The sequence below is a fragment of the Pocillopora damicornis genome, chromosome 11 (genome assembly GCF_964200805.1).
Source record: "Pocillopora damicornis chromosome 11, jaPocDami1.2, whole genome shotgun sequence".
Classification (NCBI taxonomy): domain Eukaryota; kingdom Metazoa; phylum Cnidaria; class Anthozoa; order Scleractinia; family Pocilloporidae; genus Pocillopora; species Pocillopora damicornis.
Window position 1 is genome coordinate 2,948,927 of NC_142680.1, and position 19,776 is coordinate 2,968,702.

The 19,776-nt window shown below is 39.5% G+C and overlaps 1 protein-coding gene across 1 annotated transcript in view; it reads right to left on the bottom strand.

Moving 5' to 3' along the window:
- Positions 1-19,776, bottom strand: part of LOC113676379 (uncharacterized) — a 63,193-nt gene that overhangs the window by 21,965 nt on the left and 21,452 nt on the right. Inside the window, exons 40-73 of the mRNA XM_089187626.1 lie at positions 19,152-19,433; positions 18,530-18,688; positions 18,068-18,115; positions 17,658-17,690; positions 17,003-17,284; positions 16,696-16,860; positions 16,144-16,176; positions 15,271-15,552; positions 14,784-14,954; positions 14,068-14,097; positions 13,512-13,793; positions 12,704-12,862; positions 12,310-12,351; positions 12,093-12,125; positions 11,047-11,328; positions 10,220-10,387; positions 9,728-9,760; positions 8,886-9,167; positions 8,191-8,358; positions 7,946-7,978; positions 7,026-7,307; positions 6,398-6,556; positions 6,201-6,248; positions 5,964-5,996; positions 5,173-5,454; positions 4,900-5,067; positions 4,685-4,717; positions 3,755-4,036; positions 2,623-2,793; positions 2,428-2,460; positions 1,771-2,052; positions 1,178-1,336; positions 1,037-1,087; positions 538-570 (exon numbers count right to left, since the gene is read on the bottom strand). Coding sequence (XP_089043752.1) covers positions 538-570; positions 1,037-1,087; positions 1,178-1,336; positions 1,771-2,052; positions 2,428-2,460; positions 2,623-2,793; positions 3,755-4,036; positions 4,685-4,717; positions 4,900-5,067; positions 5,173-5,454; positions 5,964-5,996; positions 6,201-6,248; positions 6,398-6,556; positions 7,026-7,307; positions 7,946-7,978; positions 8,191-8,358; positions 8,886-9,167; positions 9,728-9,760; positions 10,220-10,387; positions 11,047-11,328; positions 12,093-12,125; positions 12,310-12,351; positions 12,704-12,862; positions 13,512-13,793; positions 14,068-14,097; positions 14,784-14,954; positions 15,271-15,552; positions 16,144-16,176; positions 16,696-16,860; positions 17,003-17,284; positions 17,658-17,690; positions 18,068-18,115; positions 18,530-18,688; positions 19,152-19,433 — 4,983 coding nt within the window. The remainder of the gene's footprint in view (positions 1-537; positions 571-1,036; positions 1,088-1,177; positions 1,337-1,770; positions 2,053-2,427; positions 2,461-2,622; positions 2,794-3,754; positions 4,037-4,684; positions 4,718-4,899; positions 5,068-5,172; positions 5,455-5,963; positions 5,997-6,200; positions 6,249-6,397; positions 6,557-7,025; positions 7,308-7,945; positions 7,979-8,190; positions 8,359-8,885; positions 9,168-9,727; positions 9,761-10,219; positions 10,388-11,046; positions 11,329-12,092; positions 12,126-12,309; positions 12,352-12,703; positions 12,863-13,511; positions 13,794-14,067; positions 14,098-14,783; positions 14,955-15,270; positions 15,553-16,143; positions 16,177-16,695; positions 16,861-17,002; positions 17,285-17,657; positions 17,691-18,067; positions 18,116-18,529; positions 18,689-19,151; positions 19,434-19,776) is intronic.

Genomic DNA, 19,776 nt, shown 5'->3' on the forward strand with positions numbered 1-19,776 from the left:
ATAACCACAAAGAGCCGAGACAAAAAATGAGACTAGAAGAATCAAAATTCCATTTAGTTGATATTGAAACAACGCAACATATTAGGGAGGCTCGGAATTAAAAAAATTGATAATACAATAACCTTTTGCCAAGTGCTCATACTTTTAATAATGAAAAAAGAGTACTAAAAACCGATTTAATTTTGGTCATCTTTCGAAACACGATTGGCTAATATTGTCTATAAAAGCTCTATTTAAGGTACTCTTGTCTAGACTACTAAATTCGAACACACTGGGCCAGTTTTTTAAACAAAGATTGGGCGATCATCAACAAAACTGCGTTCTAAGCCATCTTCAATTTAGCCGAACCTTTTACATAAAATAATTTTTTTTGTGAACAGTGTCAAGAGGCTGAAACGTTATAGTGGAGGGATATTTATTTAATAAAATTAACCCTCTTATAGAGAATCACTGAGGCCCACCGCTTGTATAAAGCGCGGTTTGGGTTACACCTGATAAAAATCTAATAAAGAAAGATTACTTGGGAAAAAATCTTACCAGTGATTCCTGGTGTAAGTTTAATTACTCGGGCTGCAAAAGGAAACAACAATATAAAAGATTTATTGAACAAAAGTGTAACATATAAAATTATCCACCTAAGTTATAACAGACAGAATAAAAGCAAAAAGACGTAGGTAACCACCTCTCCCAAGAAACTGGTACTCCTAAACAACCATTTTTTCCATGCTGACAGTTTCTACTCAAATTATGGACTTAAAGAGGCGACATGAAATTTATTCACGAAGATTCACCAAAGTCAGCGAACCAGTTTCACTGCTGGAGGAGCGCATGAAAATGGAGTTCTTTCTCAAGCGAACCACTTCCAAGAGAGAGTGTTAGAACAGATCTCATCCCTCTTCTAACGAGGTAATGGTGTACAACCGTGGGAGAGTCCCACGCATATTCTCGGATGGTGAGAAGACACAAGAAATTAACACCTTAAAGATCACGAAAGAATACTGTGAAAGCGTTATTGCAATGAAACTATACAACTGACCTCTAGGAGGACAGACAATAGGTTTGACAGGTTTAACAGGTTTACGGCGACCTGCAAGAAGACAAATCATCAGGTTTAATACACTGGTTTAGCAGAAGAATAAAAATTTCAAAATCTCACGATTATCCCCTAATCTCTTACCACCGCAATTGCCCCACTGTCTGTCTCGATCATAATTGGGTGTCGTAGCACACCATGGTCGATTGTGGTTTCTTCTTGTACAACTGTTATAACGACGTCCTTTGTAGATAAACGGGAAAGCACAGCAGTAGCGTGAAGTAGTTCTTCTTCGGCATGAACCTGATGAGAAAACAATCTGTGTCAATTTAACCAAAAAATATCCTCCATCGTGGCACTGTCTTAACACCCTAACATCAACATGCACTTTCTCCATACTGTTCTCCATACATTTTCTAAGATGCTGACAAGGAGAATTTGTTTAACAATCAACAGCTATTTAAGTTACTGATCATTTCCTTTATTCTCGTAACCTTAATTTTTGATTCAGAGTTGATATTGTAAGGAGAAATTAGATGCTAGTCACTCTAGGGGGTCAAAGGGTGAACATATGTCCACAGTGGAGAAAGACAACGCACAGGCAGGATGTTTACGATCTAAACTGCAGTTACGTTATTTGTACCGTTAAGTTGTATCGGCTTTCCTTACTTGTCTCCCTTACGAACTATGTTCAAGTATATGCACACAAAGAGAAGATGTGATAACCCACGACTCACCGTATACTCTGTACACATCATTAGCCCACGGTCCTCCCTTGCCATTCCTACACCGATTGGATCGTCCATACTTTCCGTAAGTCACATGAGCTCTTGGACCTGTAGCACACCATCCCTGATGTTGAACAGCAAAAGCTCTGTAACCAAACCTCAGAGCAACGAGGGCGCAACGCTTAATGGCTTCCTTTCTCTTTCGATAATATCCTTTCACTATTGGGTAACGACCGTCCACTCCTGGGATAGCACGGCGACCAGTGTCTTTGAAGCATCCGATTGGCTTGACTGTTAAAATAAGGTATAAATCAGCATATTATCATCAAGCAAACTGGATTTTAAAAAACTCTTGATACCATAGCAATCCTCGAGAGAGAACTCTGTTCATTTAATGAAAATTTGTTACGTCAATGAGTGAAGCTTCTGCCTATTGTTCTACGATGAATATCTTATGGTGCATATAATGAAATGATCCTTACATATGACCGAGGCTTTCAGAAACTATTTAGACGCTACTGCCCACTGAGCTACGAAGCCACATGTTGGAAGCGAGACTCGAGCTTTTTTTTTCCACGTAAAGGCATCTGACATTAAATGCATTTCAAAGTGTCGTTCCATTTTAAAATTCATCATTCTTGAAGTAAAATTAAGTGGAAACCGTACCTCGCACCCCTACAGTCACTCGTATTGGCTGACCTGAGAAAGAGAAGTGGACCGTTATTCGACAGAAAACAAACGTAAGAAGACGCACCTTAAAAAAGCGAAAGGGAAAAAAATGGAAAAAAAAGAAAACGGGATAAAGAGAAAGAGGGAAAGAGGAAGAGAGGTAGGCTACTTCGGTAGACAACTGATACTTACGTTTTCCACCGCGGCAGTAGCCCCATGGTTGGTTTCGTTTGTATACACTAGATGCCGTTGGACACCAAGGCCTTCCGCGTTTTGACCTGGCGCAATTGTTGTAGCGGCGTCCACGATAAACGAAAGGAAGTACACAGCATTTTCCTGACGTGGTGCGACGTTGACATCTACCTAAACTCAGGAAGAAGATAAGCTATGTTAACAAATTACAGATATGGGGTTATTTTGCGTCGAATACACTGCACTAAACCCACAAGATAAAATCATTTGATTTTTCCTTATATATCACAGCTACCTCATTCGTAGTAAAACAATTTGATTTTTCCTTATATATCACAGCTACCTCATTCGTAGTTTGCTTAACCACCACACAGGAAAACATGACTTTTTCCTTAATACAACATTGAGTAGCTTATCTCAAGATCATTATCTATGTGATTATGGTATGTTGTTGACGCTTATCGGACTCAACTTTAAGTAATATTTCCTTTGGTTGGCGCATCTTATCCTTGAAAGTTTGGCATCGACAGTAAACCACAACTGCATTAAATTTGATTAACTGCGCTAACTGAGTGTTCCTGAGAATTCGTATCACTCACTGAACCAATCAGACGGAGAGTTGAACTCGCATTGGCTTCTTGTGTTGTGTACCTAAGTTCTAATTAGCCTCAGTGATTACTTTGGATTTGAGTTGATGGCACTCAAAAGCGCTTTGTGTTAGGTTGTGTTTTTTGGAAAAAAATTAAATGGAAAATAAAGTTGTGTAGTGAGCAGCTTCTCTTGTAATCCTAACTAGAGAAGCAACACTACATTTGGTTGAGGTTATTTGGGGTTCATACCCTTTTTCTGAAACAAATTTCAAGGACTTTAGCAGAATTTTTCCAGGATTTCAAATTTCACTTTAAACTCTTTCATCGCTAAAATCAATTCTCTTTACGGTCTAATACATTTCTTATGACGTAAATTTTGAAATCTTTCCAGGACCAGTAGTCTTTTTTCAGGACTTCCCAATCCTGGAAAATTGCAAAATAAAATTCCAGGACTTTCCAGGTTTTCCTGGATCCATACGAACCCTGTTTTAACGGAAGAACAGACAAAAACGAACAATAAATGAACAAAGTGGGCTCAGCACCTGTCAGCCTGTAGACATCATTGGCCCAAGGTCCTCCTTTTCCACCCCTACATCTGTTCGATCGCCCATACTTGGCAAAAGTGTACTGAGCCCGCGGTCCTGAGAAACACTGACCACCGTCTTGCACAGAGAAAGTGTTGTAACCGCGATTTACGGCGACCATGGCGCATTTACGAATGGCGATCTTCCTTCGTTTGTAGTTCCCTTGTAGAAGTTTACTTTTGCCTTCTAGTATTGGAATGGCTCTGCGAGGGGAATCTTTGAAGCAGCCTATTCTTTGGACTGAGAAGTAACAGGAAAAAGAAGTTGATCTATTGACAACGGTAGACCAAACTAAATCACTCCTAAATGGACGCCAACTCATGATGCTTTACTTGTACTCCATAACGAGGCAAGGGCTTACAGGCTTACAGGCTTACACGTACATAAAAGGGCGAAACCAAAACTTAAAGACTGAATTTTTAAACGACTCTGTACAACGAAACAATAGCATAAACAATAACTTGTAATGCCTTTGTTTTTTAACTCCACCCGACCAGTTAATGAACTTGATCGATATTCTCCGTTGAAGAGAAGGCGAAAAATTTTATTTTGCCCAATAAAACCAACCGGTGCATTCATCACCGCTAATACTACAGATCTATTACAGTAAAGGCGTTCTGCCCGATGGAAGGCGAAACTAAAACTCCATGTCTGAATCTTCAAATGTCTCCGCGTTTAGAAAATTTAGACAAATGAATGATACTCTTTAGGCCTAGAAGTATCATTTGCATCAAGGTAGGAAAAAAAAAGGTTAGCATGGTATACAAAAGGGGAAAAATGAAACAATACAAAACGTCCACGGAATTTCTCTTTACGAATTTAAGTCGACTAATTTAATATTTTTTCGTGGGTCTTTTTTTCTTTAATTATTTCAGCCGCCATACTCACTTGATATCGACGATGTTATCTTGACAGGACGTGCTGGCGAAAAATTAAAGAAACATCCAATCAATCACGGGACATGGCATGTAAAATTAGTTCAGTTTACTCTTTCAGCTTACTTTGGCAAACTTTACACACAAAGGTGAAAAAATATATATACAAAAGACAACCACTCATGGAAAATGTATAAAATTAACTTTCTTCCTCGTTTCCAGTCTCACCTCCTCGGGTGGGACACCATCCATATTGCTTATCCTTGTCGTAGTTTCCAGTGAGGGAGCACCAAGGTCGCCTGGAGTTCGTTCTTGTACATCCAGTGTATCGTCTGCCTCGATACACGAACGGGAACGAGCAGCAGTATCCATTTGTTGATTTTACACGACATGAACCTAGCAATAAAAAAAAGAATACAACTTGAGTTTAAAGTATACAAAGCGACAAACGACAAATATGATAATAGCCTCCATCAGACAGACAAACAGCTTTTTCCTCACCTCTGAGGACATAAACGTCATTCGCCCAAGGCCCTCCCTTGCCATTTCTGCATCGATTAGATTTTCCATATTTCCTGTAAGTTCGATAGGCGTATCTTGCAGACGCACACCACCCTCCATGTTGAATAGCAAAAACTTTATAACCTCTTCGAGCCGCAGCCAAAGCGCAGTTTTTTATAGCGCCTGCTCTTCTCCGGTAATAACCCTTCAGTAGTCGACTTCGGCGTTCTAAGGTTGGTATGGCTCGTCGGCTTGTGTCTCTATAGCAACCGATGCCATAGGCTGCAAGGGGAAAATGTATTACATGCAGGACATTTATAATTGACCGAAGATTAACAAATAAATTAACAACTTAAAATTCCTTTGCGGTAGGGGGTGCGCGTCAGGAGCATGATGGTTAGCAACTTTCGCTTGAAACAGCCCGGTTTGATTTGTCTTTTGACCAGTTCAATGTCTGACACCTATTACCCAGGCTCTTACGGTACGCTTCCATAAGTTAGCATTCCCGTAGCGTGGTAATAGGTACACAGTGAAGATTTCTTACTAATTGTACCATTGTTAACATTGATAGCCACTTTCGAACGATAAAATAATGAGTGAACTTCACTTTAAACGCTTCAAACATCTTTTTTTCGAAGGTTGCAGAGTGATAACCGAGGGTTCATAACTTGTAGATAATTATCTTAACGCGTATTGCTCTTTGTTGAAACCCTTCTAGTTGTATCATTAGATAAGGGGGGGACTAGTTTTATACTGATGTTAAATTACGAGTTAGCGATAAACTTCCTTACCCTTCAAACCTACAGTGACTTGGATGACCTTAGCTGCAAAAAGATGAAAAACAATTTGATACACACAATTTGAAAAAATGAACTTGAAATAAATCTGAGAAAAATGAGCAAAAAATACAAAACAAATTGGCAAGTTTAATCACAAAAAGTAAGCTACGAAAAAACCTTCTCAGCTCGAAAAAAAAGGCTGTCAAGGTAAGAAAGTAGAACAGTTGTATCTCCCTAGTTTGCTCTTACCTTTGGGAGGACGGATAACAGGTTTTACTGGTTTGACTGGGCGGCGTCCTAATAAAGAATGAAAACAAAAACGAGGTGAAACGATTGACAAAAATAGAAAGCTAACACACACTGGGCAGGTGGACACTATCGGAAAAAAATCAAAATATCGACAAATTGCCAACCAAATTGTCATTGAGTCACACAAGTTAACAAACCTGCACAGTTGCCCCATTTCTTATCACGATCATAGTTGGGTGTTGTAGCACACCATGGTCGTTTATGGTTTCTCCTCGTACATCTGTGGTAGCGACGTCCTTTGTAGATGAAGGGGAATGAGCAGCAATAACGAGAAGTTGTGCGTCTTGCACAGGTACCTTTCAGATCACAACAAAAGACAGTCAATATGAGGTACACTCACGTATCAAAGCATTTCACAACCGAGTTTCAAATTTATTATCACAAGATATTCGCTGTACAAGCTACAATGGTATGCGTCATCACTCATCCACGACAGAAGATCTCCCTCCCCCCCTCCATGAAGGTGGGGGGGGGGGGGAGGTTTTAGACGCTCAACTTACAAGCAAGCAAACTAACAAACGAACTAAAAACATAAGCATATGAAAAGGAAAAGATGCAGAATGCAAAATGGCATGTTTTAGTCAGAAATAGGGTCAATATAAGAGAATAACGCGTTCAGCGGCTTGTCAAATTTTTCGTTTTGAATTGATATCTAGACAGGGTCTATTGTAAGATTATACAATGACATATAAGCCAAAGAAACGTGAGGCAGCTTTTTGTAGTTTGAACCTGATACGTTTTTGACAATTCTACAAGTACACTTACCTTTTATGGCATACACATCATTAGCCCAGGGACCTCCTTTACCATTCCTACATCGATTAGTTGGTCCATATTTCCGGTAAGTGAGATGAGCTCTGGGACCCGTAGCGCACCATCCCTGATGCTGAACTGCAAAGACTCTGTAACCGAACCTCAAAGCAACAAGGGCACATCTCTTTATGGCGTCTGCTCTTCTCCTGTAGTAGCCTGTCACTAATGGGTTACGGCCGTCCATCTGGGGAACAGCGCGACGGCCTGTGTCTTTGTAGCATCCAAGCGAATTGACTGGAAGAACAAAATCAGAGCTTTCCTGAATAAAGTGTGGAAGGCAATTCAAGGTTTGGAAGGAAGAAACACCAGGTGACAAATCGTTACGATAAATTACTTTTTATGTACTGCTACCAAAACAAAGCACTCACATCATCTCAAAAATTGAAACTAATTATGTAACACAGAGAGAGATTTACGCAAAAAAATGTCGCGTCTCACGAAGCGGATTGTCACTGTGACATGTTCCATGAAACGATAATTACTTCTTTGCCATCACTAGTTCAATAATCACTTCGAGTATTGTCACGTTCAGTGCACACACATCTTCTAAAATACTTATCCAATCAGAAGTAAAGTCAAAACCGTCTGTTATCTGTTTCCATGCGTTTTAATCTCCCGCGCTTGATGCGGTTCACGTGCTTTTTTTGTATTTTATTTATTTATTTATTTTTTGCAACCAGAGTGGCTCATTTTTTGTTACTACGATTGCTGTCATTGGTAATTCTAACTGCTTCTATCCTGGAAAGAGCTAGCAGGTGATGCAACTCCTCGCAAAGAATGTAAGATGGCTTTGGATTTGGTTGTCTTAGTTCTTTATTTTTCACGTTAGATGAACGTCAGCAAGGCAATAGAAATTACGAAAATATGCTTACTTATAACTCTAGTTGTCACTCTAATTGGTGCAGCTGTAAAACAAAAATGTATATTAAACAATGAGTACTGCAAAACATTCGTAACAAAAAATCACATAACTTTGGTAAAATCAACCACAACGTTCCACATTTCTTATTAAAATTTCCATCATATGCGGCCAAAGAAGAGTAGGAGATATTCTTCGCAACAATCGACAAAAGGAAATTAAATGTGTATGTATTAAAGTAAAAAGTTGTGGTCTTACGTTTCTTTCCGCCTCTGCAGTACCCCCACAGTTTGTTCCGGTTATAATCAGGCGTGATTGCGCACCAGGTTCTGCCGTTTTTAGCGCGAGCACAGCCACGGTATCGTCGCCTGCGGTACGTAAATGGCACACAACAGAAACCGGTATTGGTTTTGTATCTACAGCGTCCTGAGGAGAGAAAGCGAATTTGTTTAATGAGTGGAAACTTATGCTTATCGCTTCTTAAAGTTCCCCTGTTAATTAACTGATCCCCCCATAAGACTGTGTAATATTTCTACGACCCACCCTCCCCCTCCCCATTGGCAATTAACAATCTTACATAATTCCCCCTTTGTAACTCTGTTGGCGACGAATGATCACTCCTCCGCTACCCCCTGAAAACCATGTGATTCTCCCAATACCCTCTACCCCCCCTCCCCCATATATATCACCCCTTTGTACTCTGTTGGCAACGAATGATCCCCCTCCGTTCCCTCCTGAAAACTATGTAATTCCCCCAAAATCTTCCACCCCCCTCTATATTACCCCTTTATACTCTGTTGGCGACGAATGATCACCCTTCCGTTCCCCCATAAAAACCACGTGATTCCCGAAAATCCTTCCGCCCCTTCCCCCCCCCCCCCCCCAAGTGACAAATAATGACTGGTTACCCAATAATTCGAAAATAAGAGTAACGCAAAAATTTTGAAAAATACCTGACACTCTGTAGACATTGTTTGCCCAGCCACCTCCCTTTCCATTCCTACACCTATTTGATCGTCCATATTTGGCGTAAGTGTACCTAGCCCGAGGTCCTGAAAAACACTGCCCGCCATGTTGAACTCCAATGTAATTGTAGCCACGCTTTGCTGCCTCCAAAGCACATTTCTTAATGGCAAATTTCCGAGCACGGTAGCTCCCTCGTAAGAGGAGACTTTTGCCTTCTAAAATTGGGATGGCTCTTCTTGAAGTGTCCTTGAAACATCCGACACCTTGCACTAAAAAAAATTTGTATGTAAAAATTGATTCATCTAAACCCGTTCAAACCTTTTCATTCCCAACAAGTACTTCCTCTGTACAATATCAAACAGTGCCAAGAAGACAGGTTTTAACCCTTTAACTCTCAAAGATGCTTTACATGTACCTTCTTCTTATACTATCCTCGCATTATCCAGCAAACTGGTAATGAGAATATTCAAACCTATCAGGTAGAAGTTGTTATTTTGATCTAACACCACATTCTTGCAACTGATTTGCAAAAGAAATGTGAAAGAAGAGGGGAGAATTAAGATTCAGATCTTAGGAGTTAAACGGTTCAGAATAACCAAGAATATCACATAAAGGATGTTCTTCAATGTAACAAAGAAAAGCCCCCATCCCTTTAAAAAAAAAAGTAAAAAAAAAGTCATGGCACACGGCATTGATGGCAAGATCTTTCTCATTAATTCTAATCCAATGTATTTTCAACTCTTATCTAATATTCTCTGTCTGTCATCTAATCTAAAAATTCTGTAATTCATCAACAAAGGTTCTGCGATGGTTACTAGCGAGTGCTTACGTGTTATCGATGGTGTAACTCTGATTGGAAGAGCTGTTGAGATAAATAAAAAAGTTCGGAATTAGTCTTATCTTCAATAGCGGGTCAAACAATTTAACGTTCTGTTTATTATGTGAAATCAAATGAATCGTCATGCACACAAATCCTAACTCGTACCAAAATAAATCATTTTAGTAGAAAAATTTCTGATAAAAGTTTCCGCTCAATTTTCTTTTAGCAAAAAAGAAATTTTAAGCAGTTCGCGATGATTTCCTTCGAACAATGTAGGGTGCCTTTCAAAATAACTGTTCAGCTTCATTCTTCCTTTATTTATACTGGCTACCTGCTTCATCAATAATTATAGCTATATCTATATAAAGTATTTTTTCAATTCTTGGCTTCACATTTACAATTACCGTAATAATGACATGTTATTCGTTGTGTTGATGTCCATCAAACCAATTATAATAATTATGATAATAAATGCAGGTAATAATTATCATCAATACTCACCCTTCCCGCCTCTGCACCAACCGTATATTTTATCCACATCGTAGTTAGGAGTAAGGGAACACCAGGGTCGTCTGGAGTTAACTCTAGTACAGCTGGAGTATCGTCTGCCACGGTAAGTAAATGGGAACACACAAATGTTGTTGCGCGTTGTTCGCACACGAGGAGAGCCTGGGAGTGAAAAACAGAAGAGTCAGATAATTGTACTTGCTTACCATTAATAAAGACTTGCCAGCCGGTTGGATCATTCGTTAAGAGAACTCCGTTAAATTATTTTAACTTTTCCTGGCAGATCAGTCAAATCAGTCTTGTGTTCTTCTACAGTATTTGGAAGGAATTTAATAAAAAAGGTCTATTTATTTCTTAGTTGACTGATCTGGTTGGAACTGAATTCCTGAGTAATGTGCTATGTGCCGATACTGACGTGATAATTAAGGCAATTTCCTTCTGTTTTCGAGGAAGAAGCTTTCCTCTCATTTAAACATCCTGACCTAAGACATTTTAATATTTTATCTAATCTTTTAACCCTTAAGAGTGATAAGCATCTTATTTCTCCCAACAGCCTCACTACTAAATAAAACATTAGGTTCATGATAATAAAGGCCACTATCACAAGGTCGAAAGACTCTCGATTGTAAGACAAATAGCCAAATTAAATACTCCTTGTAAGTACCATTAGAAATGTATAGAGAACTTGCATTCTGATGTTAGGCTGTAAAGGGTTAGAAACTAATCGAAGATCGAAAACGTCGTTAAATTTTCATACACAAAAATACATCTCGGTTACAAAGCTAAAATTTTAACATATGTACTCTTCATATGAAGCTAACCTCGCAAAACGTAGACGTCATTTGCCCAAGGTCCTCCCTTTCCATTCCTACATCTTTTACTTCTTCCGTATCTTCCATACGTTCGATAGGCGTACTTTGTTGACGCACACCATCCGCCATGTTGGATCGCAAACACTCTGTAGCCTCGCCTCGCCGCGGCAGCAGCACATTTCTGAATAGCGTATCGTCTTCTGCGGTAATTTCCTTTCAGAAGGCGACTTCTGCCCTCTAATGGCGCTATAGCTCGTCGGCCTGCGTCTTTGAAACAGCCGATGCCGTATGCTATATTATAAAAAACAAGTAGTGATCAACAGGTAACGTCCCCTTAACATAAAAATTAGGGAGTTTGAGAAACAACGGCGGCGACGCCGTGGACAACGACTGTTAAAAAAATGAATTTAAAATTTACCAACGAATCTCGCAATACTCTAAGGTCATTTAGTTTGTTTCTCACTGTCAAAACTATCTCGAAACTGAATATGGAACACAGCGTTAAATTGACTGTAAAAAAATTTAAAAATTCGCCTTCGTCGTTCACCTTCGCCAGGCAACGCAAAGTTTGGTCATTTCACGTTGTTGTTTTGCAGAGGACGCAAGAAATTTACAAAGATTTATAACGCACGTGAACAGCCATTGTTCTGCTCATTAAACTATTTGTTTAGTGACGTTCCCGTTCCCGTTGCCGTCGGGGTTTTCTGAAGCTCCGGAATATTAAGAAAGAAGGGAGGAGAATAAGTAAAATAACTAATTGGGATGCTTGATGTAATACAGGAAAGAACAAATGAAATAATGACACAAGAGATACAAGGGTTACTCCTCTGTCTCTAAATCAATCAATGCTGTGTGCTTAATCGTGGATAATCATTCTCTACAACTTCTTACAAAGCCAACATATACAATACGAATGCAATTTAATCAAAATATAGGAAAATTTCGACTGACAGAGACACAACTGTCTGGTGATACACAAAATTCTCTTTACTTGCGGTAGAGAATTGTTTAGCTTCCATAAGGAGACATGAGAGTTTGATCGGATTCAAACTTACCTATCAGTCCAGTTGTGATTCTTATTCTTCGACCTATACATTAAGCGAGAAAAATCTAATTTAATTTAAGAACAATTACTAGGACCGTGAAATACATAAAGAAAATTTAACGAATTCTACATACTCTCATAGTATCATATTAATCTCTCACACTTTATCAAGAAGAATTGAGAGCAATAACAATTCATTACTTAATGGTATAACATTAAAAAGATACCTTTAGGAACAATAGGACGAACAGGTCTGATGGGTCTTCTTCCTGATGAAAAAAAAAAAATTGAGAACTGATCATTGTCTGAAATCAAATTTCTTACCATAATGGTAACATCATGGTGACTTAAATCTGTTATGTAATGTCACGACATATCAAGCTACGTCATGTCACGACATATCAAGTCACGTCAAAGTCACGTCGTGTCATGCTTGGTAGTTGTGTTCATGCTACTCAAGTCGATTTACTGCGCCATATCACGATATACAGAGTCACTTCCAACGCGATTAGAGAAAGAGGGAGGGTGAAGACTGCAGAACTATTTTATTTTATTCTTCAACAGCCAAGTCTCTCTTTATTCCTGTTAGGTGTAAAGCTGATCTCTGTTATAAGAACATACTTGCGCAGTTGCCCCATTTCTTGTCTCGATCATAGTTGGGTGTCAAAGCGCACCATGGTCGATTGTGCCTTCTTCTTGTACAACTGTTATAACGACGTCCTCTGTAGATAAACGGGAATGCACAGCAGTAGCGTGAAGTTGTGCGCCTTCGGCATGAACCTGTATGTGCGAGGTGAGATAATTAATTTAGATTTGTGTAAAGTTAAGGATCGATTAAAATCAAAATTTAAAATTGGCTTCATAACTCTAGACATTTTTATATTACTTATACCGTGAGAGGACAATACCCCTGACAGTGAAAAAGATATCGATAATCTTTGGAAATATTTGCGCGCAACCTTGAAGGCTCGTTTACCGATACTCCACTGTTCACCGATACTCCACTGTTCACAAATTCAACCGGGAGGGGGGAGGAGGAAAAGGTTAAATTAAAGTAGAAAAATTAAGGAGGTGGATGGATTACTTAAAAAACGCGAACGTCAGAAGCTTAGAAACAGCTTGGGTCACCAGCTGATATATCCGTAATATTTTGACTTCAGTTTCTATTCGGGAACGACACGTTGAAATCGTCTGAGGTAAAAAATTTAAAACTCTCCCCATTTTTGTGATAAACAGCCTGCAGAACTGGCGTTTGTTTCAACTTTATTCAAACAGAATCAAGTGCATATGGCGGGAAACACGCGCTGGGGGGGAACTGTTCACGCTATCCTTACTTTTGCCTCGCGCATGCCTCTTGGCGCCTGGAAAACAAAAAAAATTACGTCTGTTTAAGAAAAGAGAAAACCTCGACGTTAAAATTATCACCTACCCGTGATGGAGTAAACATCATTAGCCCAAGGTCCTCCCTTTCCATTCCTACATCGATTGGATCGTCCATACCTCCTGTATGTCACGTGAGCCCTCGGGCCCGTAGCGCACCATCCCTGATGTTGAACCGCAAAGTATCTATAAGAACGCTTCATGGCCTCTAGGGCGCATTTAAAGATGGCGTCCGCTCGTTTTCGGTAGTAACCCCGTACCAGGATACCTCGGCCATCCATTTGCGGGATGGCTCGACGACCGGTATCTTTGAAACAGCCAATGGATCGGACTGAAAATGAAATGTAAAATGAAGAGAAATGTATGTCAAACAAAATTGAATATTTCAAAAGTCTTAAAGATATGTATCAAACAGAAAAATTAGCAAAAATTCCAACTCAAAGCTATTTCAATATTGTCCCTTTGGAAACAAAAAGAGTTTACGGAAAATTCGTCTAGCACAAACCTAACGCTTACACTCTTTATAATAAGAATTTCAATATTTTTACGAAATTAAAACAAGGTTTTACTATACTTGGAGAGAAATGTCCACTGTATAAACTTACCTATAACTCCAGAAATTCTTATTGGAGCAGCTGGAAAATAAACATAAAAAAAACATAACTTGATGATACAGTACACACGTTAAGAGGGGCTCTTATTTCTTTTTTGATTATTTCCGATTAAAAGAAAGGAGAATCTAACATCATGATGAATTGGCATCTGATCACAGAAACATGTCAAAATGTAGCACTGAACGAAGATATAGACCTTTTGAGCCCGACATTCATACGCACAAGTTTGAAGTTTTTAGTGATGGTTGTTGGGGGGTATGGGGAGGTACGTATTGGGATGAGAAATAACGCTTTAAACGTTGTAAGACCGATGTTCCAATCACAAAGACTTAATTAAGGTCGAAAATCTGGTGTCAGTATTGTAACCTATTGAATCGAAAGCAGCATGAAATGAAAAAAGGAAAACAGAAACATTTTAGAGCAGTTTTCAATTCAGTGTTGATTCTAATCCTGGATTGCGCTGGCTTTCCTTCAACCGACACGCTCTATTATTGGTCTACAGAGCATGCGCCATTCTCTTAACCAATCAGTAGCTAAAACAAAACCAATACCGGCTAGGGCACTCGCGTTTTCCCGCGCTTCGTGCTGATTGCTATCTGTATCTTGTTATTCTAAGTTCTCATTGGTTCCTTGGGATATTTACATATACTCTGATTGGCTGTTGTGGTTGCTATGCCCTCCAAGAGACAACTTAAATTATCACTTACGTTTGCTTCCTCCTCTGCAGTATCCCCACAGCTTGTTCCTGGAATAATCAGGCGTAAGTGCACACCACCGCTGACCACGACGATTTCTAGCGCAGCTGTTGTAATAACGCCCGCGATACTTGAACGGGAACACGCAGCAGTTACCTTGCGTCGTACGCTTTCTGCATCTCCCTAAAGAATAATCAAATCGAGTCTGCATAACACGTAGTAAGAAGTAGTCAAATAATGTGCATTGAAGCATGAGTGATGGTTATAACAGGTTTATACTTCTTAGAAAAAAAGGATTAAAAGTGAGCCACTAACTTAGCAATCAAGGACAGCTCTTCTGGTCTTTATAGACTTGGTCACCATAGATAATTAACAAGATATTTTGTGGGTCCTCCCACGGTAAAAACACCCTTTCTTTCACCATGTTATTTCAGTCACCTTCCAATACCAACTGAATTGTGGACCTTGAACAGGACAATCACAAAGAACACTCGCATACCATAAATCCTGTAGACATCGTTGGCCCACGGCCCTCCTTTTCCATTCCTACATCGGTTTGATCGTCCATATTTAGCATAGGTATACTGAGCCCTGGGTCCTGAAAAACACTGCCCGCCATGTTGGACTCCAAATACTTTGTAACCTCTCTTGATTGCCTCCAAAAGACACTTCTTAATGGCATAGCGTCTCCTTTGGTAGTTGCCTCTGAGAAACCGGCTTTTACCTTCCAGTATGGGTATTGCCCTTCTTCCCGTATCTTTGAAGCAGCCAATTCTCTGAGCTGTAATTTAGTAAAAGTCCGCGTATAAGAACCTAACTTTGAAGGATCTGTTAAGCTAACATTTCCCAGTTAAGCACCCATCTTATGAAAACCACTCTAGGCCAAAATCTCATTACAGGTTCTTATTTGTAGAATGTAGAGTTTGTTCAAATTTGATGCGGTACATCGCATGCGATACCAAAAGGTAACAAAACTAGCCAGAATGCTGGCAGTGTTACAAGACCAAAGTATTATACTGTCAAAATATCCATAGCTATGCAAAATATCCGACTGTGTGTACAAGTTTATCATGTAAAGCAAGGCACTACGAGGCTGGTATACAGCACAGTATCATTCGCACACCCACCTATACAAGTTGTTTTGTCTATTTTTTAAACAAAAACTAAGAACATGATTAAGAACCTAGGTAGCCTAATTTTATAGTAAACACCAGTTATATAAGATGCTATGGAGGCTAGCTTGAAAAAACCTCGGTTCTTAAACGCGGGTTTTTACTGTATTAGTGTCAAATTCAGCATTAAAACAATCATGCTTTGGAAAGTTAAAAACTAAGGTATGTGCTGAAAAAGGCAATAATGAATTCATTTTTACCTCTTAATGTTCTAGAAATTATTATAGGCCGTCCTGCGAGGAAAAAAAGAAAAACAATAGACACAGGTTGGAGCAACGTAGCCTTGAGGACGCGTGCAAAATTAGACTGAATGTTTTTTACTTTCTCTCACCCACTAAAGGCGACAAAAGAGCGATAATAATAATAATAATGCTAATAAAAATAATAACATCAATGATAACACAAAACAATGATGAAAGGAAAACAAAGGGATTACTCATAACCTTATGGGAGGCTTAAATCTTCAGATACAATACTCATAAACTTAATATGGGTTCTGCGTTTTTTTTGTTTTTTTTTTTAACAATCTATAAGTGAAGAAATGATGGTGAGTTTCAAGTCATTAGGCTTCAGTAGGGTTCAACGAAATCGCAATATGACTGACCCTCTACGCAATGACGACCCTGGAGAAACGAACGACATTTTTCAGCTCAATTATAGTCAGATGTGTGGAAAAGAAATCAATAAAATGAAAAACAAATCTAGTCCCTTAGTGCTACAGCTTTACCTTTTAATATAAATCATTCGCCTACCTCGTCCTCTGCACCAGCCATACAGTTTATCTACATCGTAATTAGGGGTTAGTGCACACCAGGGCCGCCTTGAGTTGACTCGGGTACAGCGGTGGTATCGCCTTCCACGGTAGATGAACGGGAACACACAAATATTGCCTTTGGTTGTTCGTACACGAGGAGAGCCTGAAAAATAGGAGGTCAACAGTTTCTCGGTGAAATCGTGTCACGAACAAAGTTAGAAGTGCAAAGTGAAGTGATTAAGCAAGGACTTTTTTAAAAGTAGAAAATCTTTCAATTCCAAAAATAAAATGGTTTACAAAAGCACCTCTGAGGACATAAACATCATTGGCCCAAGGTCCTCCCTTTCCATTTCTACATTTGTTAGATCTTCCGTATTTGCCATATGTTCGGTAAGCGTATTTCGTTGACGCACACCACCCCTGGTGCTGCACACCAAACACTCTGAAGCCTCGCTTCGCTGCCGCCAGGGCGCATTTCTGAATGGCGTATCGCCTTCGACGATAATTTCCCCTAAGAAGACGGCTTCTGCCTTCCAGTGGTGCTATAGCTCGTCGGCCTGTGTCCCTGAAGCAGCCAAGTCCCTTTACTGAAAGAAAACGTTAAAAACCAGTAACTATGGAACTGCTACTAAAAGGCCTTTATACGCTGTAAGGAAAAACTAAATCTGGAAAATCACCATTGGACAACTGTGACCTGTTTTGGACCGTTGCTCACCGAACCTCGCTTCCAATTTACTATTGTCTTCGCAATTAGTGATGGCACATTGACAGTTAGGTAAGCAATACAACTACAGTCTGGATATAATACCTCAGTTTTCAGAAGGACTCGTGTGTGCTTAATCTACTTTCGCTTCAATTAAGTAGACTGACACTCTTTGAGTGTTACAACGAAATTTTACCGAAAGTGGAAGTCACACCTTGCTAATACACAGTTACACGTAAGAAGGAAACTGCACCAACCTTTCAATCCAACGGTGATTCTGATCACTTTCCCTGTAAGGAATAAAGTATTTTGAGTCACAGCGAGGGAAAATCAGTTTTACCCCTGCCTTCAATTTCACCGTGGAAAGTGAAGAACACAAGACAGAAGTCAAGCATCCGAGAAGTTCACTTAATTGGTGCACTTTGAGCCTTTTTTCTTCCTTTTTTGAAAAGAGCCTGGCACGAGAGGAGACTGAAACATGACAGGGAAAACACAGGGTGTGTCACGTATCTCGATCCAGCCCCTTCCCGTCCAGACCAAAGTTCTGCTTTCACTTCCCCTCCATGCTCGTTAAAAAAAAAAAAAAAAAAAAGGAGAAGAAAATACCGACTACTAACAGTCTACTTTACTGCTATTAATAAAAGCTGGAATAGCTGCTAGAGCTCACCTCTGTATGAAGGAACAACTGGACGAACAGGCCTGACAGGCCGACGTCCTGTGGAGTGTTTAAAACAAATATTAAATCAATATTAAGTCATGTCTAACTGATAGATGCTAATGTAGAGGAATGCAGACATTGGATATATAAATTAACACTTAATAATCAGGTCAAATAAAATACAAAAAAGAAAAACAACTCCACAAGTGAATTTGGATCGGAACGAGGAACCGATATTTCTTCTTGTAAAAGGTCTAGTTTTCATCTTAACATATTTATCCAAACAAACTAGCGGAGGATACTAAATAAAGGGTAAGGATAGTGCAAATTTGTGAACAAATCAACAACATTAGTTCCTCCCGTTCGTCACAATGGATCCCTTCTTTAATAATTTTCATAACTTTATTCAATATCTGGTTGTTAGAACAACGTTTCTAATTCAGTGCTCCCTGTTCACAGCCTAAAACTTACTTGCACAATTTCCCCATTTCTTGTCTCGATCGTAGTTGGGCGTCAGAGCACACCAAGGTCGTTTGTGGTTCTTCGATGTGCAGCGATTGTAACGACGTCCTTTGTAGATAAATGGGAATGCACAGCAGTAGCGCGAGGTAGTTCGTTTCCTGCATGATCCTACAGGTGAGAGTTCAAAAGTAACGGCACGAATGATATCTCAAGTCGAATAAAGTCACGCTCCATAAAAAGTTACTCATATTAACATTTAGTAGAGTAATATCAACCATATTAAGTCATTTCAAAGTTACACGTAGGGTCAGGAAACGAAGTTAATTTCATATCAGGTAAAGTTGTGTTAATCTGTTGTCACACCATATCACACCATGTCACAACATGTCCAGTCATATCAAGGTCACGTTCTGTCACGTAACGCATTTTCACCGATAGAGTCGTGTTAATCTATGACGTCATGTCACTGTTGAGGTCACGTTGTGTCATGTTACGCATATCTGGTAAGTTTTAAATCTGCTAAGTCAATTCATGACATGTAAAATTATGTAGCGCAGTTTCACTCAAATCAGGTTAAGTCATGTCAAGTCGAGTACTGACAAGTCGTGAGCCACAATTCCTGTGCTCTCACCTCGAATAAAATACACGTCATTAGCCCACGGGCCACCTTTGCCGTTCCTACATCGATTGGATCGTCCATACTTCCTGTAGGTCAAGTGAGCTCTTGGACCTGTAGCGCACCATCCCTGATGCTGAACGGAAAAAGCCCTGTAGCCACGTCTCGCTGCAGCTGCGAAGCACTTGAAAATGGCGTCGCTTCTTCTTCGGTAATAGCCGCGGACAAGAAAATCTTTGCCATCCATTTGTGGAATGGCTCGACGGCCAGTGTCTCGCCAACATCCAGCAGGTTTAACTGAAAAGAGAACAGGAACCACTCCATGTAAAAGTTAGTGATTAGTCCTTAGTGATTTAACCCTTTCACTCCAAAGAGTGATCAAAGAGAATTTACTGCTAACAATATTCTTTTATTTTCCAGCAGAAAGGTTATGAAAAGAAATTTTACCTGGATTTAAAATCAAATTCTCGGAGCTAAAATGATTACAGATATATGGAGGAATCTGCAGAGAATTTGTATTTAGATCTTGGCAGGGAAAAGGTCAAGGGTCAAAAGAGGTGAGATCAGAGTTCATTTTGTACAGTGTGTCTTACGAGTCTACAGTTTCTCGACTAAAAATCCAAAATTTATCCGAGAATTT